This window comes from Macaca fascicularis, chromosome 4 (genome assembly GCF_037993035.2).
Source record: "Macaca fascicularis isolate 582-1 chromosome 4, T2T-MFA8v1.1".
NCBI classification, from domain to species: Eukaryota; Metazoa; Chordata; class Mammalia; order Primates; family Cercopithecidae; genus Macaca; species Macaca fascicularis.
The window spans coordinates 87157968-87185584 of record NC_088378.1 but is presented as its reverse complement, the minus strand read 5'-3'; the positions used below and the strand labels follow the sequence as shown (position 1 = coordinate 87185584).

General features: G+C 40.1%; 1 protein-coding gene across 5 annotated transcripts; it reads right to left on the bottom strand.

The window, feature by feature from the left end:
* Window positions 1–403: 403 nt before the first annotated feature.
* Window positions 404–27617, bottom strand: CNR1 (cannabinoid receptor 1). Of its 5 annotated transcripts, XM_005552388.4 has the most exons (3): window positions 26064–26608; window positions 24516–24553; window positions 404–5903 (listed from the first exon to the last, which is right to left on the bottom strand). In XM_005552388.4, the coding sequence occupies exon 3, from the start codon at window positions 5838–5840 to the stop codon at window positions 4422–4424; it is 1419 nt and encodes a 472-aa protein (XP_005552445.1). In that variant the 5' UTR covers window positions 5841–5903; window positions 24516–24553; window positions 26064–26608; the 3' UTR covers window positions 404–4421. The 5 variants fall into 5 exon arrangements, with proteins under 5 accessions (XP_005552445.1, XP_005552447.1, XP_073895124.1 ...); XM_005552390.4 differs by lacking the exons at window positions 24516–24553; window positions 26064–26608 and adding an exon at window positions 27443–27617; XM_074039023.1 differs by lacking the exons at window positions 24516–24553; window positions 26064–26608 and adding an exon at window positions 27219–27358.

Sequence of the window (27617 nt, the reverse complement as noted above, 5' to 3'; positions counted from 1 at the left end):
TTTTTACAAACTGTGTTGAAAAGCACTTATCTCTTTTCTGGGGTTCAAAATATACAATGCTCATACATTTTTTCAGTTTATATTGTACTATGTCTGTTAAGTCTCAATTTAATTTACACATTATGAATGGTATGTTTGCTTTAATTTACTGCAGAATCATTTAAATCTTTAATGAAATAATGCTTTTTAAAGGTGTGGTAGCCTTTTCTGCTTTATTGTGTAAAAAATAGCTTTTTGTGTGTTTTTCCTATGTTAAAAATAAGTAGATTAATCCAATATGTCCCCACTTTTCAAGTAAAGTTCTAAGTGCTTTTTGAGGAACAAATTAGTTCGGCAATCTTTTAGAAATCAAATCCTTAGTATTTTGCCATCAGACTGTGAAATAAGGCAGAGTTCAAAGGCATTTTATGTTCTTCATGGTAATCTAGAATTTTTATTTGATTCCAGGTAACTTTGGACAATAGACATGATGAGATGTTTTCTCTTTGAATAAGTAACAGTTTAATTACATCATTGAAATAAAATATACTGTGGGCTTAATACATTGTAAATATTACAGAAGAAGTACTACTTTGCTATAGTAATTTAACGACTGAAGCTACATTTAATAACAATCTTACCAGTACTTGTATACAAAGTATTATACAGATTACTAACGAAGATTTTGCAGCGGTTGCAACGACATTACCAGCTCAACAAACATCTAACAATACAATATTCTTCTAAGAGGAAAAGTAATAATGTTAGAGTTACAGACAATAAAGAGTCATGTTTTCCACTTGAAACATTGGAAATAAATTTGAATCCAGATACAAGAAAAGGTTTCCTTTCTTGGGAACTCTGATCCCCAGTAGGCCTAGTACAGTCAATTTACATGAAGACAGCTTTTAAGATGCCATGGCAATGTAAAGAATCTCTCCCATCTGAAAATTACTGATTTGTAGGCCACTGCTCAAACATCTGACTTTTTAGAAACCTATTTACATACATTCAGCCCAAATCAGTAGATAGAATGTTTTTTTCTATATTACAATAGGCATTGTTAACATTTCATCAGAAGGCCAGTGCAAGACAATTAATTGTTAATAGCCATTGCCCAGCATTTAGGAGATTTCAAAATATCATACAAATATACAGTTAGAGTGTGAGAAATCTAATTGTGCGCATGATATGGGTGGTCTCTTTTATGGACATGAAATGGCAGATATTAATCAACAGGACAGTAACTAGAGCGCTACTCATTCAGGGCCTAATTCTCATCTGGTGATTGGGCCTATTTCCTGCAGAGTGGGTTTGGGCAGCAAAAGGTCCTTGGCATTTAATACCAGATAGACTTAACTCGAAGAGCCAGAGAGGCTTGGAAATCATCTCAAGTGTAGGACAGATGTCTACAGCATCTCCCAGATCCATATTCTTTCACATATATTTCATACAAAATAAATCAGAGGTTCTTCTTGGAGGCAGCCCTACTTGCCCAGATGAAACATTCTAGGACTGATTCATCATGACTCTGAGAAAAAAAAAAAGAGCAGGTTGGGAATTTGGCCCTTTCTGAAGACATGTGTGATGGTACAATGCATGGTCAGGGTAAGTACATCATCCTCAGAGGAAAGTAAGATACCTCTGATATCAGACCTTATAAAACTCACTTAAATTTAAATGATGATTACATTAATGGAGTTAATTATGGGGCTAAATAATGAGTGATATTAACAAATAGTAATTCTAATAAGTATATTCATTGGGGACAACATTTTCGTCACTTGGGTTAAGAAATGATATGAAAAGTGTCAGAGTGAATCTAACTAGTTTTAAACCTTTTTAAATGAAGGTTGTGTAACATACGTGATGATACTTCACAGATATTTCTTAGACTATCAATAAGCACCAACTTTAGTGCTGTCAGCCCCATTGTCCCTTAATTTATTATATATGATTTAGATCTTGAAAGCACAACACACTATAAAATCTACATTGCATACGCACAAATGCAGTTTCAAAAATGAATCCTGAAATTTTTCTACCATAACAAGAATTTCATCTCTACTAGCTCTTCATGCTGTGAAAAGAGCATTGGTACTGCCTGGTGAGCTCTGAAACATGTGGATTAATATTCAGGATGATGCCGGACAAAAGACTGGCAATTCTTAAATGGAAACTAGACCCTGGTGAGTCCTTCTTGTAAATAATCTCTCCTTTCTTTAGAAAGAGATCTTACTAATCCTCTAGCACCCTGAGCCTTCATCTGCATATGACAGAGAGGTAAAGTAACGGAACCAGCAGGCAGATTCAAGGTGTGCAGACAGACAATGCAAAGTATCTCACAAGCCACATCCTGCCTTAGAGCATGAACTGCAAGAAGGGGAACTGTCCCATCATGCTGCTTGGGTATCTCGAGAGCCAGAAATCACCAAATAGATGCCAGCTCTCTACTTCACTTCAGACTATGTAGACCTTGGGGCCTTGTAGGAGTCATGTTTTATCTGTATAAGAAGAGATTATAAATACAATTTGTCAGGGTTAAGTAGATTCTTCAGCAATATCATTCCTTACTGGAAAAAGGCCCAACAATGAGCACCCATGGCGCCATTAAGGAGTATGAGACCAGGGTGTAAGAAAGGAGCTGTGTTTATCTGCATGCTTTAGTGTATCATGCTGACCACGAGCAAAGGAGAGGTCTGTTCCTTAGCCCAAACCTACCAAGACAGAGCTGGGTGCTCGGCTGTCACCAAGGGCATGTGGGCAAAGCATGGATGCAGCATATCTAGACCTCAATCCCAAGTGTGTTGGCTCTTCACTGCCGTTTCGTGTCTCATCCACTGTCGGATTCAGCCTTTCTAGCCACATGGGCTGGGTGTGATAGTCCTACTTTAACATGATGTATATAGTGCATACTACCTACACACACAATTGAAAAATGTTATTTATTTTTTTTTTTAAGAACTTCTTCCTTTTAGTGACTGATATCTTGCTCAATATTTGGTGCTCAGAAACCAAAGTACTCTCCTTTCCCGGCAATAACACTATAAATACAGCCCTTACTTGCATGTCTGTCATTATTTCTTGCTAAACACTGGTCTTATGTAATTCCTAAAGGTCAATTTAGTAATACTTGATCCAATCTCTTAAGGAGGGATGGGGTGAAATTTTTGAATGGTTAGAGTCAGTATTTTTATCAATAAGATTACAGGAAGAACTCAACTTTAGAAACTGAATCCATGTGCAAGAGTGCAGCAAGTGGTAACAGTTTATACTTGGTCACAGTTTTCTCACTTTATGACATTACTGTAACAGTTACAGGAGAGAAACACACATACACACATTTATATTCACACTCACACACAGTATAATTTTACTGATCCAGACAATACTTCTTTGCAATTAAAAAAAAAAATGAAGACTGTTGTTTGGCCACCCAGGCATGAAATCTACTTAAACCTGGAATATAGGAACACAATACTATTCAAGTAAACAGCAACTGCACAGTGATAACAATATACATTAAGATTAACACATGCTGTCTTAAGAGATCCAGTAATAGCTAAAGACTAAAGAAAGTCAGAGATGTCGCTCAAAAAAGTCAATATGTTTTCCCTCTTCCGTTCTGATTATAATCCATTAGAACAGCTATAGTCCAGAAGATAATGTGTCTTCCTATGAAAATGCAGGGCTAATAAATTTTTAAGTATGAATGAATTCTGCTCAATATTTTGAAGTCTTCAAATTCTTCTTGTTGAGGTAACAGAAAAATAAATCTTTATGGTCACTTCAGTGTCAAAATTAAATAGAGATATTTGAAGAAATATTAAGGTTTATTTCTAATGTTATATCATGGGTAATAATATAGAAAAAAAGTGCTCTCGTTGACATATATCCACTACTTGTCCATTGTTCTCATAAAAGTCTACCTTTCAGTTTTGCTGAACTAAACAAATATTAATAGCACATAATAAACACTGGTAACACATCTCACGGGACATAATACATTTTACAAAATATCTCTACTTTAGTACTATAACTGTTGTAAAAATGGACATCTCTGATACTACGGACAGTTACATTTCACATTATAATGAAAGTTGTGGTTACAAAGGCATTACTCATTTGATGGCATTTTTCAGTGGGTACTTAGACTTCCAATTGTGTAGCCAACGGTTTCCCTCCTATTTCATTGAGACTTTGAAGGATCGTTCAGTCACTTAAGCAACAGGCTTTCTTCACTGTAACCCCTGGAGAATGGAGTTTGAGTACCTAAACTATGGAAACATTAGCAAACTGGTAAGTGATCACGGTGGCAATCACCTTTTCACTGAGCGTGGTAAACTTAAAAAAATATAACCGAGAAGACAACAGACTCTTCCAGATTTTGAGCTTAAAAAAAAAAAAAATTCTTTTCCTGTGCTGCCAGGGAGGCATCAGGCTCACAGAGCCTCGGCAGACGTGTCTGTGGACACAGACATGGTTACCTTGGCAATCTTGACCGTGCTCTTGATGCAGCTTTCTGCGGCCCTGTGAACACTGGCTGCGTTGTTTGCGTGTTTGTGCAGGCAGTCCGAGTCCCCCATGCTGTTATCCAGAGGCTGCGCGGTGCCTTCACAAGAGGGAAACATGCTCCGGAAAGCGTGTCGCAGGTCCTTACTCCTCAGAGCATAGATGATGGGGTTCACGGTGGAGTTCAGCAGGCAGAGCATACTGCAGAATGCAAACACTGTCTTAATGAGCTTGTTCATCTTCCCAAAGACATCATACACCATGATTGCAAGCAGAGGGCCCCAGCAGATGATCAACACCACCAGGATCAGGACCAGGGTCTTGGCTAACCTAATGTCCATGCGGGCTTGGTCCGGCCGGGTCACCTGTACCTTCCCATCCTCAGACGTGTGGATGATGATGCTCTTCTGGGTGCCACGCTGAATCATGCGGACGGCGTGGCTGTGAGCCTTCCAGAGAATGTACATGTACGCATACACGATGAACAGAAGCAGCACGCTGGTGACCCCGATCCAGAACATCAGGTAGGTTTCATCAATGTGTGGGAAAATGTCTGAGCAAACAGATTGCAGTTTCTCACAGTTCCAGCCCAGGAGAGGCAGCACGGCAATCACAATGGCTATGGTCCACATCAGGCAAAACGCCACCACAGCCTTGGGCCTGGTGACGATCCTCTTATAGGCCAGGGGCCTGTGAATGGATATGTACCTGTCGATGGCCGTGAGGAACAGGCTGCCCACAGAGGCAGTGAAGGAGGCTGTGACCCCACCCAGTTTGAACAGAAACACATTGCGGCTATCTTTGCGGTGGAACACATGGAAGTCAATGAAGCTGTAGACAAAAATGACGCTCCCCAGGAGGTCTGCCACCGCCAGGCTGCCGATGAAGTGGTAGGAAGGCCTGCAGCGGAGGCTGCGGGAGTGGAGGATGACACACAGCACCAGGAGGTTCTCCAGGACCGTGAAGGTGCCCAGCGTGAGGGACAGGACTGCAATGGCCAGCTGCTGGCTGGGGTTCAGGACCATGAAGCACTCTATGTCCATGAAGTTCTCCCCACACTGGATGTTCTCCTCATTCTCCTTGAAGGATGAGAGAGACTTGTTGTAAAATTCTGTAATGTTCACCTGGTCTGCTGGGACTAGCTGGGGGTTGTCTCCCGCAGTCATCTTCTCTTGGAAGGGACTTCCCCTAAAGGAAGTTAAAGGGAATTTCTGTGGGAAGTACCCTAATTTGGATGCCATGTCACCTTTGATGTCTTCGTACTGAATGTCATTTGAGCCCACGTACAGGAGGTCAGTGGTGATGGTGCGGAAGGTGGTATCTGCAAGGCCATCTAGGATCGACTTCATAACCTCAGTCTTTGATTAGGCTGAGCTCAAAATGACTGAGAAAGTGACCCCCAGGGGGCAATCCTAAGAGGAGGGAAAACAAATAAGCTGAATGATGAGAAACAGGGAGAATAAAAACAAAGAGACACTATAAATGTGGCAAATGTACTGTCATGGCAACTCATTCCTGTCTTTGAACAGTAGGAGGTCAAGTCCTCATCAGATTCAGTCAGCAAAATGAGTCAGTCACTCAGAGAAAAGCTCCCCAAAGTTCGGGGATGGTGTGACACACACCAGAAACATATGATCTTTTCATTATTTAAACCCTCTGTACTGAAGTCAGTGTGTGAATCCAGGAAGGACCTCCAGGGCCTAAATGAAATGTTTCTCGGGGGCAAGGTCCATTTCATAGTCACGTTAGGAAGTGTTTAGCACCTGGTTTCTCCTATCACATACACATGCTATCCCGGTGCTGGTGGGGCTGGGGAGAGCACTGATGTGTTACATGACCACTACTCTTGGAGACCTCACCTTGTCAGACTAATGAGACTAAATGTAAAAGACAACCAAAGAATAAGACAGTGTAGAATCAAGTGGTGAGTTGTGTGATCTGTGTGTTACATGTAGGGCGGGGAGGAGGGAGCTAGTGAGAACTGAGGAAGGCTGAGGCCATGTGGGGAGAGCTGCTCCTCAAGACAAGTTCCTTCACCCAGAGAAGGGGAGGTCTGGACTGAGCCATGGCTGACATGAACTTCTAGGATGTCTACATCAAACAAGAAAAATGTCACAAAGACCAAACTTGCAATGAGGCGTATAGGAAGACTGAGTTGTTTTTTTTTTGATACAGAGTCTTGCTCTGTCACCAGGCTGGAGTGCAGTGGCATGATTTGGGCTGACTGCAGCCTCCGCCTCCCCAGTTCAAGCGATTCTCCTGCCTCAGCCTCTCGAGTAGCTGGGGCTACAGGTGCACACCACCACGCCTGGCTGATTTTTGTACTTTTAGTAGAGACAGGGTTTCACCATATTGGTCAGGCTGGTCTCAAACTCTTGACCCCAGGTGATCCACCTGTCTCGGCCTCCCAAAGTGCTGGGATTACAGGCGGGAGCCATTGTGCCCGGCCAAGGCTGAGATTTTTAACAGCGGGGAGAAGGACAATGGAGGAGGCCTCCTGATAGCCCCCCTCATAAGCAGGTTGGTGACACAAGTGTGCCTGGTGACAGGAGATAGGCCGGAGAGTGTCCAAGGATTTCCATGTGAACAGCTAAGAGGAAAGGCCCAAACGTTAAGGCTCCTCAATTCTAAGCTAAGCAATTTGGTTTTATTTCAAAATAAACAGCCAGAGAACTGATCTTTACTATTTATAAATCTTGGTTTAAAATGTGGGCTATTCATTTCTTTAGTTATTTAAAAAAAATGAAAAGTACAGAGTGATATCTATAACAATTAAAATAATCATTAAAACAATATATCATTTGTTAATTGGCATTTGTTGTTCCTAAAACATATCACACTGTATGAGGTGGGGGGAGAGACAATCATTATTTTAGAACAAATTTTTAACATGTTGAACTAACAATAAATGACTTACTAATTCAGAGACCCTACATATCTGAATTAATAATTCATTTACTCATGTATTAACAAATTATGGAACATCCACTATGCACTTGTATTATGTCTAGCTACTGTACTAGACACTAGTGTTGACAGCATCAAGAAAGAGTCCCTGCCCTTGGCCAGGCGCAGTGGCTCACGGCTGTAATCCCAGCACTTTGGGAGGCTGAGGTGGGGAGATCACGAGGTCAAGAGATTGAGACCATCCTGGCCAACATGGTGAAACCCTGTCTCTACTAAAAATACAAACAATAAAAATAAAAAATTAGCTGGGCGTGGTGGCATGCCTGTAATGCCAGCTACTCAGGGGGCTGAGGCAGGAGAATCGCTTGAACCCGGAGGCGGAGGTTGCAGTGAGGCGAGATCATGCCATGGCACTCCAGTCTGGCAACAGAGCAACACTCTGTAAAAAAAAAGAGTCCTTGACTGCATGAAGGATATGGTCTAGCAGAGGAGGCAGGCAGCTGACCCAGAAATTAAAAGAAAGCATGGGGAGAGCTACAACTGGGAACATACAGGATGCCCTGAGGATACCCAGTCTAGAGGGCTGAAGGGGCTTCCCCAAGGAAAAGATATTTATGCTAAGAATAAATAGTATCAGTGTAGGTAGGCACAGAACACAGAGTCAATGAAAATAATTTTATTTAATACCCTAGTGCCATGATTCTTAAGAACAGTAATTGGGAACAGGCATAAAGTGCTAAATGCGGCCCACCTTCCCACATTCTGCCACCTCCACTTCCAGGATATCATCACTGCTCACCAGAGTTAGGGCCCCTGCTTCCTGATCAGTTTTCCTGCCCTCCTCTGGTCCTGTTCCTTTTTGATCACTTGCCACACAGCTGTGGGGGTGATCTTCATAAATGTATGCTGATTATGTGACTCCCCTCTTTCAATCTCTTTGCCCTACAAACCAAATATAAACTTTCACGCAGTTTCCCTTTCAGGCCCAGGCCTTCCAGACACGCATGCAAGCTCATCTGCCTTCTATGTTTCCGTCCAGCTGAGCTCCTTTCCAATTCTGACCCTCAGGCTCTTGTCCTTAATCCTCTCCACATCCTGTCTCCCTAAACAGGATGGCTTTCTATCTCCCTCCTACAGGATGAAGTCTAGTAAAAAGTTTCCTGTGATCTAGCCCCTGCCCACCTCTCCAATCTTCTTCTTGCCAGCCCTGGCCTTGCCACTTGGGCTACACCAGATGAATTTTAGTTCCATAAACACAGCAAATTGACTGCTCTTCACCTCAGTGCTGTTGCTCCCATTGCCCCTTACACTCTTGCCTGGTCAACTCCTTCCCATCACTTTGATGTCACTTCTTGCCATTGCTCCCTGCTTCCCATGGCGATGAACACCCTCTCTGGGCTCCCAGAATACCCAAACAGAGTTCTATCATGGTACTGACCAGATTTTCTAATACTTCTTTGTGTTTGCATCTGTTCCACTACTTCCTCCCACCCACTAGACAGTAAGTTCATTGAAGATCTTACTGGGGACTTTATCTTAGTATCTACTCAGCATTTAGTAGAATGTCTGACACACAGAAGAAGGTTCCAAATAAGCAGGTTGATTGGATATATGTATTTCAAAATAGAACAAAAACAAGAAGCTCTTTTCTACCCCAAGGAAGGGGAAGGATTCTTCCAATGCTGATAAAAAAAACGATCATGTAACTTGAATCAAGGTATCTAGCCTGGAGAGCTGCCCAATCCAATTGTGGTAGAAATATGCTCTACTTAGGGAAGATTATTAGCATTTTAAATGAAGCTGCCTATATAATTATCTAAACTCTCATGGAATGAGCTGTATGCAATAAGCAACTTTGGCTACAGAGAGGCAAACAGGAATATTGGCAATGCCATACCAAACGATGAACAGAGAAAGAGCCCTCAGCACTAATATGACAGGTAAGCCAAAAGGCTCCCTTAGCTCCTCCATGGTTGTGTAACCCTTTTACAAGACCACTGTAACCTGTGACGGCAGTAGGAGGCACTGCCAAACTGAGGGCCCCAAATCTCCCATGGATAACTTCTATCATCACTAAGAAAATTGAGGGTTTTTTTAGTCTGGGCTTCTGAACCAGTTCTGCACACCTCTGCTGCAACTGTCATAGAACAAAGCAGATGGGAGCCATCACCTACTGGACCAGAGGCAGGAGCTCCAGGGTAGAAGCCACACAGAGGCACCCAGTGTGCTGGTGCAGTCTGCTAACACCAATCAAGTCAGGGCAGTGTCTCGGGACAAAGGCTAGCAGCTACAGAAATAAAGGATGCAGAAATAAAAGACCAAAGGCCAACAGCCAAGCCAGTTGCCCAGTGCCTCCCAGCTCCTTTATCTAAAATATCTCCTGAGTTCCTAACCTCAGCCTGGCTCCAATGTTAACTCTTGAGTATCCTTAGGTTCCCCATTCATCTGTCTGTCTGTTATATCCTTTCTCATATCACTTCTTCTAGAACATGCTCTATATGTCCCACCGTTCAGCTATTTCTCAGGAGTCAACTCTTGCTCTTTGCAATCTTATGTTTGCTAAACAACTCCATTTACATATGGAAGTTTTCATCCATAATCAAAGGGACACAGAAGACAGTCACAATGTATGAGAGAGCTGTTCCTTACACAATCCTGACATCCACAAACCTAGCTTTTGCCTTTCAACTCCCACCCATACTTAAACACCCAGCTTACTGGCCCTGACTTGCTGCTCTTTGAATATACCATCATACCTGCACACCTTCCTCCTTCACCTTGCCCCGTATTCCATCTGGATACTCACTTCCAAGCTCTCTGCCTACTAAACTTATCTTTCCAGGTCTGTGCCAATGCTACTTCCATGTCTGAGACCTTCCTGACCAGCCTCTCCCACTGGCCATAACTAGTTCCCCAGCTCATCCCTCTATTACAGGCCTTATCATGTCATGTAATCAGGAGTTCATATATTTATTTCCATAACTAGAATGAGATTTCAAAACACAGAATGGCATCTTTTTTTCTTAAGTGGTTTACCAGCTTGATAGCATGATAGCAGAGAGCTGAGTTCCCACAGAAATGTTCCCTGAACCTAATAAAATGGCAGTCGAATTTTTATTAGGTGGTATCTTAACAGTGATTTGCATTAGCCTTTTTCTCAAAATTAGAAGACAGAAAAAGTAATTAATGCAATACACATTTAGCCTGAAAACCAGAGTTTGAGCCTCCGTCTCCAAGTAGCTCCTGGGAGCCCTTCCAGTAATCTTCCCATTCCTTACGCCATCTTCCCTCAATTAACGAACTCCCCCTTTACACTTTCCAACTGGAAACTAGTTCATCAGAAATTTTGATTGTCTTTATGTATTAGATTCACAAGATTCAAGATTCAAAAGGTAAAGAAAGATATACAGAGAAAAGTCAATCTTTCTCATCCCTATATCCCAGCCACCTAGTTTTTTTCCTCAGAGGCAAGGAATAAGTTTCTTGTTACCTCTTCCAGAGATACTCCACGCATATTCAAACAAATATATGCATTTACTCTCTGTTTTCTTTTTAGCAAATAGTAACTAACATTATTATACATACCTTTCTTTTCCACTTAGAAGTACACATTGTGAACAGTTTCATATTAGTATATAAAACCTCTCTCTTCATTCGGCTGCCTTAAGGATCTGTTAGATGAATGTGACCAGCCTCCTACTAATGGAGGTTTAGGTTGTTTATCATCTTTTGCTATTAGAAATGATGCTGCAATAAATGGACTCCAACCACATCGTTTTTCACATTTCTTATGGTATTGCGAGTAGTCCTTCTAGTCACCTAAGTTCCTAACTTGGACTTACTATGACACCTCCTCTCTCTTGACCTCTACAATCAGGTAGACCACTGAGTCTTGCTGATTTTCCTCTTTTAAGCATATAGAGAGAGCTTCTTATGGACTGATGACACTGAACCTATTACATATATCAATTCCCTTATTTCACAATGACCCTATGAAGTAGGTGCTATTTATCCCCATTTTCAGAAAAAAGGCACAGAGGGTAAGTAACTTGCTATAGGCACAGCTAGTAAGTAGTAGAGCAAGGACTGAACCCAGATGAGGGCCACATTTCAAGCCCTTAATAGCACCATGTGGTTAGTAGCTACCATACTGGACAGTGCAGGTCTAGGTCCCTTGCTTGTAACTTTTTTTGGTACACCGTCTCTCTAAGCTAAGGCAGGGATATTACCATCTTCCTTGTTTTCTTCACTGATTCCAACCAGTCAAAGCACCTGGTCAATGGAATTACGAGTAGCAGACCAAGATTGGTGTTAGATGGTACTTGGGCAATCAGTCTTTCTAAACCTCAGTATTTCATCTGTAAAATGGAGATGAGGATGATGACAATAATGCCTAAATCGCAGAACTGATCTGAAATTAAATGAATATAAATGCATGTAAAACAGTGTCTGACACAAAAGTAAGTCTTCAATGGGTATTATTATTATCATTACTTAGTATTATGGCTCTTTGCTATGTACTATATACTAATTATATTGTAAGAATATATTATAATAATATAATATGTACTAATCAGATCTCAAGAATGTTCATTGCCTTAATTATTCAATCTTATTTTTGCCTCAGCACTTAAAACATGAAGCAAATAGTAGATATATAGACATGGGTGAGGGATGAGGAACCTTTATTGAATGTCTATTATATACAGCCATTTGAGAAACTTTACATATATTCTGTCATTAAATTGTCAAGGCAACCCTATTAGGTGCTTATTTACAATCTCCATTTCACAGATGAGGAAATGGAGGCCATCAGATGTTAAGTAAATTGCCTAGAATATGATGGATTTGCAGATGAATCAAAGTTCCTCAGACTCCACATTCTGTTTTTAGATTTTATGTGATGATTTCAGAATTAACAATAACTAGATTAAAGCCATTTTGCATCTTATATTTAAGTCTTCTGGACTCTTAGAAACTTAAATTAAGGCATTTTGCCAATAGTAATTAAGACTACCTGCTACTAAATCCCTATTTCCTATCAAAGCTCATCTAGGAAAGTCTGCCTACTTGCATGGCCCTGACGAGTTAAAATTTAGTCACTATTTGGAAGAGCTATAAAGCTTCTTCAGTGAAGACAAAGGAACACATACCTTATTCCAGTAATGCAAAAAACATGTTTCTGTGACTTACTTTAGATTAAGATCACCGCAAGTGTGATCACAATTTCCCATTTTAATGCAACCAAACACTCTCATTAAAACAAACTAGCTTGTTAAAATCTAAGCTAGGGCATGGTGTGGTTATACGATAATAGAGTAATTTCTGTCCAATATAAGCCAATTTAATTAAAGAATACAGTTAAAAATACATGAAATTCATGTAGTTCAAAGATCTCAGTAATGTCAAAATACTACTGTGCACAGGCTATTTTAACAGTTAATGGGATCATGGCAGGAACACTGCTTTCTGCATTTTGATAATTCTTTCCTTTATTTCTGCATTTGGATTATTATAGTAATTTCCACCTTATTATTTTTTGCATCAACAGCTTTCTTTGAGAGTTCATTACTAATATGGCTTAGGCTTTGGGGGATGTAGCTGCCATTAATTTTGTTTTTGTTTGCTACTGGGAAAATCATAATTGGAAATTTCTAGCAAGATGTGTAGATGCACCTATTAAAGAAGCAGTTGGTTTTTATTACAGTTATAGTAAAAGAATGATTGAATGACATATAAGGGAATTTTCCTAGAATTCTGCCTTAAAAAATATAGCCAACATATTCTAACAGTGTAAGCTATATAAATCATGACTTCATAGTAAAGATAAAAATATTTTAATGTGTTAAATCTATTATTTTAAAAATATCACTTCCATTTTTAGACTAATATCGTCTATTCTTTTTGTCTATTTCTCTATATGCAAACCTGCCTCTCCACTACCTCCTTCCAAGAAAACCATATCTATCAGCCAGCAAGCTATGGTATCATCAAAGAAATTTTGCGGGTATGGCTGCTGCACAAAGTTTTTTTTTTTTTTTTTTTTTTTTTTTTTTTTAATGTTTATCCAGAGTCTTTATTTTTATTTGTATAACCACAAAGGGTTTAAAATGTTCCATGTGTTCTAGGCTGAAAACACTGCAGAAGTATTGGAAGGACTGGTGCTCCCTGATATATCATAGACTGCTTTAACCCACCATACTTCTCTGATATTCTAAGTTTCTAAGTGCTTTAAAGAGACAATGCCTGGCACAGTGTCTACATTGACAGGAGTCCAAGATGTCAAATGCAGAAGTTCCAGGCCCTTGCTTAACCTGTTGTTTTTCTACTTTGTTGGTTCTGTTGTTCGCTTGGCTGGCCTCATAAAAGAGCCTTGTGAAGAGTTCAAGAGAATGCAAGTTCCAGTGGATATATTTGTTGGTTATTTTCCATTCATTTCTGAGAACAAGCCTGTTTTCTACTAATTTGATCAAGAAAATACTGTGCTACTGTATTTCTCTGAAGTTAGTAGGGGAAATTTCAGTTGACTCTTGTAACTGCATTATGTCTAAGTCATGTTGTCAATATACACAGCAGATGCCATAGGCCAACATCATAACTTGATGAATGATGTTTCCACTCCAGTTGAATGTGCAATGAGTCTTTTCTAACTCTTACCTAATCATTAGAGTTTTGGAATTATTAAAGAAGCTTGGTCACTTTTCCCTCATCTTCTACAGCAAAGTGAAATGATTGATTGACTTAATTATCCTGATAATTCAGGCAAAATACATAATCTTTCTTTCTTATATTAATGTCAGCTCCTTTTCCTACATATGAAAGAAAATTCCATTATATTGATAATGCTCAATTGGCTCTCATACCTTCAGTTCTTCATATATTTTGTAACATAAAATAGAAGTTATTTAATGCACCATTTTCTCTAGTCTATTCTTTATTAACACTGTATGAGTGTTACATTTTTCATAAAAATGTATCAATTGATATGAACTTAAGACATTAAGAGACTTATAAGACTGTATTAGACTGTACTTCTGTTCAAATTTGATGTGAAATATGCCAAAGATTTCACATTTAGAGGCTAGTTAAAACAATTTCAGGGCTCAAGAAAATGATGTCTTGCAATTTCCTTGGGTTAGACACTATGTGGTGATGCTAAAAAAACAAAGCCTCTTGAATTAATGATACAAATAAAATCATTTGTTGATTTGTATAACAAATTCCATTTACTATTTAATTTTGCTCTTCTGTTTAGTTGTTTCCTCCAATTAAGAGTGCTTTGGCATTTTTCTTGAGAGAGATCTTTTCTACATGCTGGGTAAAGAAAGTAATTATTATTTTTTTATTTTTTGAGATGGAGTCTCGCTGTGTCACCCAGGCTGGAGTGCAGTGGTGCGATCTTGGCTCACTGCAACCTCCACCTCCTGAATTCAAGTGATTCACCTGCCTCAGCCTCCCAACAAGGTGGGATTACAGGTGCATGCCACCACACCTAGTTAATTTTTATATTTTTAGTAGAGACAGTGTTTCACAATGTTGGCCAGGTTGGCCTTGAACTCCTGACCTCAAGTGATCTGCCCACCTCGGCCTCCCACAAGTGCTGGGATTACAGACATGAGCCACTGTGCCCGCCTGGAAAGCAATGATTAAAGCAGCCTTCCTCTAACAGAGAACATGCAACGTTTTCAATTAAGTAAAAGCCATGGCCATATTCAAAATACTCTATAAAACTGTCTTTATCTTGCATATGAGATTTGGTCATTAAAAGAAGGTGATATATTATTCTGGTCCACAAAATGTGTAGAAGCTAGTAAACAGGCTCTTACTTTTGCAGTTCAGTATCAAGGAGTCCATAGCAAGAGTGAAAAGTATGCTACATGCAGCACACCTTTCACAGTTTCTTCTCTCTTCATCTATCAATGAAGGCATATTTTCTCTTCGAGTCCAAAAGCATACAAATTAAGTCCAACTAAAAGCCAGGTCTTATTTCTCCAGATTCAAATCTGAGATAATTTGGGTAAATGCACAATAAAGAAAATCCTAATTTCCAAATATTTTCATTTAAGAAACATTTAAACTTTTATTATATGCCAGTCATGGAAAAAATACATTATTTTTCCTTAATATTTACATGAAGTGGGTGCTATTACAATCTCTATTCCACACATTCAGAGAGAAAAATGCTTTGCCCAAGGTCTCTAACTAGACGGGGCAGAGCTGGAACTTTGAGTTCCAAGAACTATTTAATAAGATACCCTTTCATTCATTGACAGGGAAGAAGAATTGGTTTGGGAGAAGGTACACATTATCTAATGTGCACATGATAATGTTACACAGTGAACAACTAAAATCTGAAGGAATGATCTGTTGACAGCAAAAGGGCTGCCCAAAGCACTTGCAAGTCATCCTTGCTCCATGGTCTTCAGGAACAAAGTATGCCAATTAACTATAAGCTATAAATCCTAACTCTGCATTAGCACCTTGTTTGCAGTCACTGGTGCTCATGGCGGTAACTGGCAAATAAAACCTAAGTCATTTTTGCCACTATTTTGTAAGTAAGGGAAGGTATTTCTTGGCTTCATTAGTCAATTGTCAGGAATATAGATGGTAATGACACTTTCCACAACACCAGTGGGACATGAAGAGGACACCTTCTTTACGTCTGAATGAGACATGCTTATTAGTAAATGAAAGCTTCACACATCCATTCCCTATATGGAGAAATTCAAACACTCAAAATCACTCAACTTCCCACCATGAGCCATGTGGTTTTCCTAGACCAGGGAGAAGAAGACTTCCTGTGGCCCATTCCTAAGTGTCTGGCTGGAATCAGGTAGACAAATTACATAAACCCTGCATCATTTGTTGTTCCAACAAATGAGTGACTGTTACCATCTCCTGGTGCCCAGTGGATGTAAAACTGCGTTACTACAGCAATGTGGCTGACAGATATAAAGTTATAGGCCTTCGAATGTTTGATTTAACACATTTTTATTGGGCATACAGTCTGTGCCTAGGATTGTGGACATTATATTCTAAGATATAACATTTTTCTATGACAGATGACCCTCCATGCTTCACACCCATGTAAGCGACATAGGTCAGGACAAGAAAGCAAGGGAAATGGTTCTTCCCTCCACCCTCCACCTCGAATACAGCCCACCCTTCTGTCTTCCTTTCCCTAGTTGAAAGAGTAGAATAGGTTATAAAAACATATAAAGGGAATATATTTAATCATCAGATAGTATTGGGCTGTGTAAATTCTCTTTCTCTACATGCTTTGAGGTTTTCTCCCAGGAGAGGTGATGGGCATTGCTGAGCCATCCTGTAGTTGTCTTCATTGTGTCTAAACCCTTCAGACCATGAACACCTTGAGAGCTGGGAACTATCTTATAGGTCCTCTGCCTGGCACAGTGCCTGGCACAGAGTAGGTATTCAATACCTGTTTACTAAGTAAATGTTGGTATGCATCAGCAACATGGAAGATCCAATGTAACAGAACAGCTTTTAACCATGGACAGTTTTTTCTGGCATAAAGCCACCTGATCATGAGGGCATTAAACCTGAATCTTGGTCTCATACAAACATCCGTCTGAAAAGTGTCCAAATGGGAAAATTACATTAAATCCATCAATTATTTACCCCAGGATCTCTTATTTCAGTATCACATAGAAATAATATTGATGGCAAGTGGAAGTTATGGGCTAAGATCAGGTATTTGCTTTTTATTCCAATTCTTGTTTGGCCTGAGTATATATTATGAACTGCAAAGTTCAGCCGCATAACAATGACATATCAAGAGGTCTTTTGTGACATGCACAACCTTGAATGAATCTTAATTATATGCTGTTGATAGACCTTTAAAGACAGTATATGAAATTACTATTATAATGGACTTTTTTCTTCCTTGAAATGCACGTTATTATGCATTTATGTTCCCAAATGGGTTTCTCCACTTGCAAGTGTGTTTCTAAAACAACTTCTCAAGAGAAGTCATATGAAAATTCAACCACTAGATGGAGTGGCTTTTATAAGCCCTCAGGAATCAATTTGTTATTCTATTCGGTGGACATAGTTCTTGCTTTGGTTGAGCAACTTCTCCTCCTGCTACAACATTTTATGTATTTTACAACTGAATTAATTAAAATACAAATAGGAAAATATGTTATGGAGAGTTAAAATGGGTTATTACTACTGCCTACGAAAACTAAATTTCTAATTACTTTTCTGAGGCGAAAAGGCATTGAGAAAATTTAATATATTGATAAAAATTAATTTTGAACATTTGGAATTCTGCCTCAAGAAAGTAATTAAGAATGAGAAAATGAAAGCAGTTCTACCTAAAACAAACACGTTTATACCAAGAGATGTTAAAAGTAAGAGGGGTGGTCTCAGGAACCCACAATCAATATTAATAACCAACTCATTCTATTTTATAAAATATTCAGCTTTCCAATTTCCAAATATGAAATCATCACCACCGGTCCTAACTCTGTGACGAAAAGAATGGAAAATTAATCTCCTATTATTGTAGGGACTAAACTGGAATACTTAACAAGAGAAATGAATCTTGGTTCAAATATTCACACAAATTGAGGACATCGTGACTTTCTAAATAATTCAATTTCCTTCCTATCATTCTCTCACTAAAATAATTTTAAGTAAGTTTTTATTATTGTGTAAATACAGGATTTCCTTCAGACATTATTTTAAAAACTAGGTACTTATGTATCACCTACTTTAGTTGAAATGCTTAGGAAATTTTCTGTGTGTGCTAACAATGCAAGACATAAACAGAAAAATATGCTTTCAAGATGTAAATAATTACATACAAACAGAACTGGAAGAACGAGGTTTCAGTAGCAATGCAAAATGTGCTTTGGAAATGTAGTTGTGATTAAGAAGTATGTATGCAAATTGGATGCAAGTGCAGAATTTTTATGCCATTGAAACCATGAGGCTGTTCTATTGTGTTCATTCAGGATGGAGCCCTTCTTAGGGTTTGTGTGATACAATTAAGAATTAAGAGATTTCAGGAACTGAAAAGTGTTCAGAAACAGTGATGTGAACATAGTGAATTAGTAAATAAGACAGGTACTAATGGGCTGGAAAGTATAATGTACATCTGAAAGACCAGTCTGAGAAGTTACACAACGGTTTATAAGTGCATGCGGGGTTAGTCTATAGGTCAGTGGCTCTCAAAGGGTGGTCTCCCAACCAGAAGCATCAGCAGCATCTGGGAACTTATAAGAAACACAGATTCTCAGGATCCAGATCAGATCTACGGAAACAAAAACTCTAGGGTTGGGATACATCTCCATTCTTAGCAAGGCCTTTAGGAGATTCTAGCACATTCTGATGTTTAAGATCCACTGTGAAAGATTATGGAGACATATGAAAAGGACTAAATGAGAAGGGGAAGTAGATTTAACCTTTAAGAAGAACTAAGGTTAGATAAGAAGAAAGAATAGTCTATAAGTATAGGTTTTTAGATCATTGAAACAGATTGCTACGGGAGCCAGCTCAAGATAAAATAACCTCCCACAGAAGATCTGTATAACCAAGGTATTCCTATTTGGAATAGAATAATGTCATTTAGCCAGAAAACAAGAATTAAGAGTGGAGAACCTCTCCAGTTTTTTTTAGTCTACAATTCAGGGCTTCTCTGGACTTTTTCAGGAAACTTTTTTATGTATTTTGTCCAGCAAAGGAAAGTGGCTTCAAAATGTAATGTGCACTGATATAATATACAGATATATATTAAGAACTCCACACCATTTTCTCCTAATTCTATTTACAAAGGCTATGCAAAGCTTTATAGGATTGCTAAGCCATTTCCTTCACCACCATTGTGAAGGAACCCATGATTATTGAGCATAACAAGAAAAACCTAAAAGTAATTAACATGTCAGCTTATTTCTTTTAAGCTGGAAATACTTGTTTCTGCTCTTCTTTTTCCCCAAACCATAAAATACTACACCTTAAGAGATGAACCCAGGAAAGAACAAACTAAAATGAAAATTTTACTGTAGGCCCAAGTAATACAGATCTACTGCAAATTATTTTACAGAATGACTCTGGTAATTATGCAATTTACACTTCTTATAGTGGACATAATTCAAAAATACCTAAAAGTTACAAATATTTAGAAATAAATCCCAAGGCACTTAAATATATGACTCTGGGCAAACTGTTCTCTCTCTAATTATTTTGTCAATAAAAATGGATCAGATTACTCACAATTAGTTACTTTAGCTGAGGACTATAAGAATTCAAAGATTTCTCCTTTTTTGTTTATAAGACATTAGATGTCATTTCCAAAAGTAGCTGTGTATCTTCCAAAGTCAAATTCCCACATATGCAGAGACACAAAATTCTTTGGCTAGTCTTGCACTTATTTTAGTTATATGTTAAATTGTCTAGCTTTCATTTTTCACATGCATACTGCCTGCTCACCACAACTTGTACAAAAGCTAAAGAAAACATTTAGCAAATTCTGGTAGCAATGTATTTCAATGAGCTGAAAATTAGATCCATTTAGCCAAATACCATGGAATAAACCAAAATACTAAGGTCATAGTGGCATTAAGTCCCTCATATAAAGAATAAACAAATTTGATTTATTTTTAAATATAGCTGAGTTAAAAGCAAACACAAGTGACAATGGTCTAGTACCTAAACGATCTTTTTTTTTTTTTTTTTAAAGACCAACAATTATATTGGTTAACTTGCTATATCAAAAACATCATTTTTAGCCCGGCCATGGTAGCTCATGCCTGTAATCCCAGCACTTTGGGAGGCTGAGGCAGGTGGATCACTTGAGGTCAGGAGTTCAAGACCAGCCTGGACAACATGGTGAAACTCTGTCTCTACGAAAAATACAAAAATTAGCCAGGCATGGTGGCATGAGAATCGCTTGCAGTGAGCCGAGATTATGCCACTGCATTCCAGCCTGGGTCGACAGAGTGAGACTTTATTTCAAAATAAATAAATTAAAAATAAATAAATAAAAACATCACTTTTAGCTTCTTGACCCAAAGAAATCAATGTTATGAATTACCTAGTACAAGTGTCCGTATAAGTAGAAATTTATTTAAAACAAACTTTAAAAAGGTTTTTTTTCTTTTTTCTTTTTTTTTTTTGTTTTTTGAGGCAAAGTCTCACTCTGTCACCCAGGCTGGAGTGCTGTGACGTGATCTTGGTTCACTGCATCCTCTGTCCCCTGGGTTCAAGCAATTCTCCCACTTCAACCTCCTGAGTAGCTGGGATTACAGGGACATGCCACCATGCCCGGCTAATTTTTGTGTTTTTAGTAGACACAGGGTTTCACCACGTTGGCCAGGCTGGTCTCGAACTCCTGACCTCAAGTGATCCACCCGCCTCGGCCTCCCAAAGGGCTGGGATTACAGGTGTGAGCTACCTTGCCTGGACTAGAATTTGGTTTTTCAAAAGCATGTTAGAATTTATCACCAACTTGAATGTAATACTCCTTAAAACTTCACTCAATTTTCGGGACTCATATTGATTCCAATTTTCTTCTCTAAAGTTATGATTTAAAAGAATGAATAAAGGACGAGTTGATGGGTGCTGATGAGTTGATGGGTGCAGCACACCAACATGGCACAAGTATACATATGTAACAAACCTGCACGTTATGCACATGTACCCTAGAACTTAAAGTATGATAAAAAATAAATAAAAAGAAAAAAAAAGAATGAGTAAAGAAATGGTGAAGGAAAGAAGGGGACCCTCTCATTTAAACATAAATTTTGAAAAACATAATTTCATAAATAATTAATTCAAATAAGAGTGGAAAAATAAGACATTAAGTAGCAAAATATTGTATTTTAGGGAAAAATTATTTGCCATTTGTGTTGAGAGAAAACGCAAATTAAATTCTTGCATTCAAAAAATGCGAAATGTACTTTTGGAAACATTAAAAAATATAGAATATTATGCAGTAGCACAATGGGTTAAAAAAGAGTTTGCTCAAAAACAATGGTTTCCATCTAACCAGTCTCTACATATTCAAAAACAAAAGAAAATAAAGCAAAGAAAGCAAAACTTTGAATGCTTTCCTAAAGTGCAGGTGTGAACATTTCTCCAGCTGGGGCTAAAATAGAATTCATAGTATTCCCAGAACAACTGCGATGACTCTGCCATGCCCATTTGCTCAGGTTTTGGGAGTAAACAATTCTTCCCTCAAAAACCCATGCAAACTACAGGGGAATCTCAAGAATTCCATGGTGATTAAGTTATTAGCTTAACCTGTCCAAGTGAAACTTTTAAATTAGTGGTTATCCATTATTAACTAGTCTATATGGAAAATACTTCAAATATATGGAAAATATCAATGGAAACCAGATCAAGACTATATTTACACATGCAACTAACTGTCCTCTAAACTATTATTAAAAATGTACTTTTTTTCATTATGAGGCACCTTGTTTAATCAAGAAATATAACCCAGGAAAGCTTTTAAAAAATATTTTGATAAAGTAATTACACTACTTTATGTCATGACTTTGACCTCTTATTACCAATATATATTAAACATACCTACATACCTCTTATCCATGTGAGGAAGTTTGAGATGGAAGTTGCTCTAACACCAAACAATTTCAAAAGTAGCAAGAGAGGTGACAGGGTCCACTAAAAATCACCCACCTTACAAACCTGCCCCCCTTACAAATTTCCTATAGTTTTAACTCACTTGTGGTAACACTGTAATGTTATATAAAAAATATAACTATCTTAATATGCATTCTGAGATGTAGTAATAACCTTCTGTATTTTCCTCCAACTTGTATAGCCCTAATTTCCAAAAAAAAAATAAACAACTAAAAGGATTGGCTAAAAAAAACTGTCTTAAACCCATCAGTGTTCATGATAAAATTATAGTCAAATGTGGTGATGCTCATCCTGGTATATTTGCAAGATTCTTAGAACACATGGCACTGGCACGGATTTCCACCTATCCTAGAAAACAAGAACGGCCTTGTTTCCATTCAAGGTGGATATCTATCTGCTTTAACTCTTCAGTGTCCCTCTGCACAGCTGCGTGAATGCAGACGTTTCCCCAAATTTGTAGTATTTATTTAAAATCAGAATTATATGTTCAAATGTGTAAAGGCAACATATTTAATTTTTTATTTCAGTCATGATTTACATCTACAAAAATGTTTATACATGTAAATAAAAGTGTGTTTATATGTCCACTTGTCCAAAATTATGCAATATATACTTTGATATTATACATATATTCTGCATGAAGTTATTGCTTCTTTTAATCCAGGAAACATTTTGGAAAAATCTGAATTTATAAAGTCAATCCAATCTAATCTAAGAAAATGCAGTGAATTAAATGCTTATCAAAGCATTAAATAGCAATTCAATGGCAAAGAGCTGAATCTCCCAAGTCTCCAAAAATGCATTCAGGCAGCTATAATATAAAGTTACCATTTCTCTGAGAATAGGATTAGGAAAGAACTGGAGAGTCAGGGAAGGAAACATGAAGTTAAAAGGTTGGCAACACAAGTATATAAACTGATTTTGATTTCCTCTTATTCTTTGAGTTCTCTACCAGTCTTCAGTATATAAGAGAAAAATCAGCAAAGAAGGCTGCCTCTCAAAATATAGATATGCAATATGTAAACCTGGCCCTAGCACAGTCTTTCAAACAATGTTGAGTCCAGGTTGTTTCAGAGCCAATAGCAGAATTATAACTCATTTAAACCCAAAGCCTGGTTTCACTCAAACTATTTGTCAGTTCAATTAGAAAATGATAAATACAAAGATAGAAGAAACAGACTTACACTGGTGGAGGCATGACACCCTTTGCAGCAGGGAATGAAAGGTCTTATCTATGTTCTTTATGCAACTGAGCTAACATGGAATTTGGTAAGTAAGATGGAGCCTGTCCTTTAGGTTACTGCCTGTTATCATGCTTTCATTGCTTTAATTAGCATTTAATTCACTGTATATTCTTAGATTAGACTGGATTAACTTTATAATATAGATCAATTCAGATTTCTCCAAAATATTTCCTGGGATAAAAGAAACAATAACTGTCACTCACAATTCTTATAAATTCAAGAAGCTATAACTAAATCTTTCATTTTGTGAATTATATGTCATTAGGTATTTTCAAATTCAATTTGTTACTCTTGTTTTTGCAGCATTCCTGGATAGCTAGTTATGGGAAATAATCCCTTATTAGGCCAACTGTTTTCTGGTAAGAAACATTTGGTAAGCGTGGTGAACTATAAACTGCTATTATAAGTTCCATCTCATAATAGTTTATTCTTACACAGCAAAGTATTTGAATTCTAATTCCAAACACTAATATGCAAGACAATCAAGGAGCCTGTCTAAATTTCCCGGTGGTTAATGTTAATTTTGAGTCAAAGCAAAGAACAGTGTTATATGACTGTTTTGAAACAGTTTTTCAGGCTTTACCTTAGTAATTAATAAGCTGACACTGCATACTAAACACTTATCAACACAATCAATGGGGCTGCTTCCTTCTTTGGAAAATAGGTAAACCGAATCAAAGAGTTTTCTTTTGGAAGAGGCTGAAATAGGCCACAAATATAGTGGTTCTTTTGAAGAATTTCATTCCCAGCAGTTTCATCTTGGTAACATTTAACAATTTCACTATTTTACCATTTTGAAATGCCAAAAAGAACACACTGATCCTGCAGCTAGGCTTATTAGAGAAGAGCAGTCTCACAGGCAAGACAGAGAGGAACATGGTCCACTGGGAAATGGGTAACAGAAAAAGACAGAAAACAGTGGATAACAAACAAAGCCAAGCACTACTTCAATGTGAGATCTGCTTTTCATCAGAATTTAAAACTTTACACACTAAATAATAATCACTTATGGCTTATTTAAGGTTCTAGTCATAACATTCTTTTTACATACACATATATTAATGCTATTAAAATTCAGGGGCATGAATATCTAATTTGCTTTCCTAACAACGAGTATGCAAGCACAGTCATTTTATTCTTGAAAGGCCGGAATTGAGCATTTCCACCTTGTGGCATCATTTTATCCCCATGGACACTTAGAAATACAATGAGACCTCTCCCCATCAGACACTTGATACATACCTCAGCCAAGAGCGCTCCTCGCCTGGAGTGGGAGACATCTTTGAAACAAAAAGAGTCGGTTTACAGTAAGTTCTCCTGATAAGCTAAAATGGATTAGTTTTATAAGACCATGTCCAACATCAAGCCTATTGCCCCACTATGGTAACTGTCATTGTGCTTACAAATAAGTGCCTGTAGTATGCAATGTTTAAAATTCTGGAGGGGCATATCTTCTGCTCATGTATGGATGTAATCAGAAAATAATTTGTCTCACTTAAGAAACTCTACATGGCCTTTTATTTTTATAAAATTGCTCTTAACTGAGTTAGAGAGCGGGGGAGGGGGAGGAGAACCAGGGAAAGAAGGGACAGAGAAAAATCAATCAGTCTATCTTCCCTTGCAAACTGTCAGTAGGGTAGGATTAGAAAAGCAACACTTTAAATCAGATAAAGTCCTACGGGAACCTTAAAGGTTGGTTGCTCTGAGCTTCTCAATATTCTGCAAAATAGATTGGTGTCAATGGTGACCCCACTAATACTCAGTGTCCACTGAGTTTCCTCTAAGAAATTGCATTTCCCCCTTTGTTCGAAAGATATTAACTTGGTAATAAAAATGAGGAGAAGTTATGGGCCCCATAGAGATATATTTCAACACCTTTAAAACCAGTAAATCTGTTCTAATCTCTTATTGGATTACATGCCCGAGGAGGCTTAATATATCAAGAAATCAACAACAAAAGCAAGAACAGCACTTATTTGGAGGAAAATAAAAAAAGATGGGAGGCAAAATGATTAACACGTTACTAAACATTTTTTTTGTTTTTCTCATCTGTTCAATTTTAAATCTCTGAGAGACAATCTATTAAAATTAGAAACATGCATGTTGCTTTTAAACTTTCAAATGACCAAATGACAGTTTCTCACGTCTATTACAGCAAACATATTTGTATTTGAGAGGTGATCCGTTTATGATTTGTAAGCCTTAACAAGAAATGTCTTTTAAAAATGCAACATTAACTTTAGTCATCTAACGGCTAGTTCTGAGTTAAATGGCTCCATCAACACTCAATTTTAGGTATTAGTTACATGGACATTTGTTTTTCCTCAGAGCAGTGGTTCCTGTAGCTTTTTCTTTATCAAAAGTTTATTATTTGACATACATCTCTTTATATGACATTTACTATTTTACATTAGTCAGTTTCTAGGTTTGCAGCAGAGATCGATGTATTTCCCTGGAAAGACTTAGTAGATAATATGGTTTATAGGCATTCAGCACAACTCAAGCGCCCGTTTTTCAAACATGCACAATTACACATTTTCTACAAACAGACATCAGTGCATACAGAGCCAGGTGCACACACATTCAATAAATAGTAAATGGTAGAAATCTCCAGAAGTAGCACAGATCACAGTTAACAGGCTGGGGCCATACAGCTAAGTAAACACCGACGCACGATTCGCTCACACGGAATGAGAACTCCACGAAGGACACTTGGGGACCACACTGGTCATACCCGAGGGGGCGGGAGGCGGAAAAAGTATTTCCAAACGCAACTCTGCCAGGTCTTACCCTTCGCATCCCCTGGTCCTTGGGACAGAAGCTCCCTTGGCACCTCTGGCCCAGCTCAGGGACTGGTTGTCCGCTAGAACGAAATGTCCCCCACTGACTACGGAGAGCTCTGCAGGGAGCCGAGGCCCCCGCCCGGGCCAAGGGAAGGCGCTGGCGCCGCGGGAGGCAAGAAGAGGCGGAGGCGGAAAAGAAGTGGAGAAGCAAGGGATGGCAGAGGGAGTAGCGTGCGGGAGGCGGCGCCGGCGCCGGGCTGCTGGCGAGGCGGGGTGGGGTGGAGCGGGGTGTGCCTCCGGCGGGCGGTCAGCAAGTCAGTCGGTCCGCGCGCCGGCGTCCCAGTCTCCAGCGCCCGCCCGCGACAGCGACCGGGACTGGCGCCCCGCTGCTCCCACCGCCGGCGAGCCTCGCCCCTTCCCCAGCTCTTCACCGGGTCCTCCCGGGAGCCCCGCCTGGCCCGGCGTGGGGCCGCCCGTCTCCACCAGCCCGGGCGCCCGTCGCCTCGTCCCGCTTGCGCGGTCCCTGCCTCTCCCTCCGCTCGCGCTGTCTCTGGCTCCCTCTCGCTCCAGTCCCATTTATGAAGCGCGGTCCCATCACGTGTTAATGAGCCTTTGTCCTGCCCTGGCAGCGGCGGCGGCGGCGGCACAGACCCCGCCGAGAGAACTGCGCGGGGAGGGACCTGCGCGCGGCGCCCGCGGCTCCAAACTTTGCTTGGCACGGGGGACCCGCCGCGACGCCAGCCCTGGGGCCAGAGGGGACAAACCTCTCCGGCCCGCGTCACCTACTTCTCCTCTTCCTCCTCCTCCTCCGCCGCCGCCGCCGCGCTCCCGGAGGCCCCGCTGCCATGACCCCGCTGTGCTCCGGGATACCCTCACACCCTGGCCAGGCCATGTAGGGGCTCGTGCCTGCGCCGCCCACGACCTGGGGGCCATTAATCACGCGCGCCCGGACAACGCGCAGCGCCAACATCTTGCGCGGGGGTCACGTCTGGGGCAACGGGCTGAGCCGGAAGGGGAAGGGGAGCGGGAGCCCAGAGGCCGAGGCGTGCCGGGCCTGGGGGTGCGGTCTCGCGCCCCCTCCCTCCGCCCAAGGCCGTGGCAGCGAGCCGGGGCCGGGCTGAGCTTTGGGACCGCGCTGCGCAGCCCCCGAGCCGTTCGCTACCTGGCTGCGGCCGCGCGGCCACCTGTCCTCTGCCCTCGGGGCGCCGCCCAGCTTCACTCTGGGCGCCTTCTCCAGAGCCCACCGCCCCTGCCCGGCGCGACCACTCGGGCGCGCCCCGCCCGCCGGTCCCCGATGCAAACAGTTGGGCTCCGTAGGCGGCTGGCTCCGCGCCTCCCGGCCCGGCGCGCCCCCTCCCCGGCCACCCGGGGCCCCACTCCTCGCACCTTTTCGCTGGAGGAGGACACCCCACTCCAGGGCCGGGCTGGGGGCTCTGGGACTCGGGGGCAGCCGCGGCAGGCGCTTGGGGAGCCGCGGTGTGCTCGGCGACCGCGGCAGGAATTAGGGGACATGCTCGTTAATTGGTTCCACTATCAGCCGCCGTCTGCCTCCCGTGTGCAC

Excerpts from the sequence above, each read along its gene's own strand:
- CNR1 (XM_005552390.4), bottom strand. The coding sequence starts at position 5,840 with ATGAAGTCGATCCTAGATGGCCTTGCAGATACCACCTTCCGCACCATC.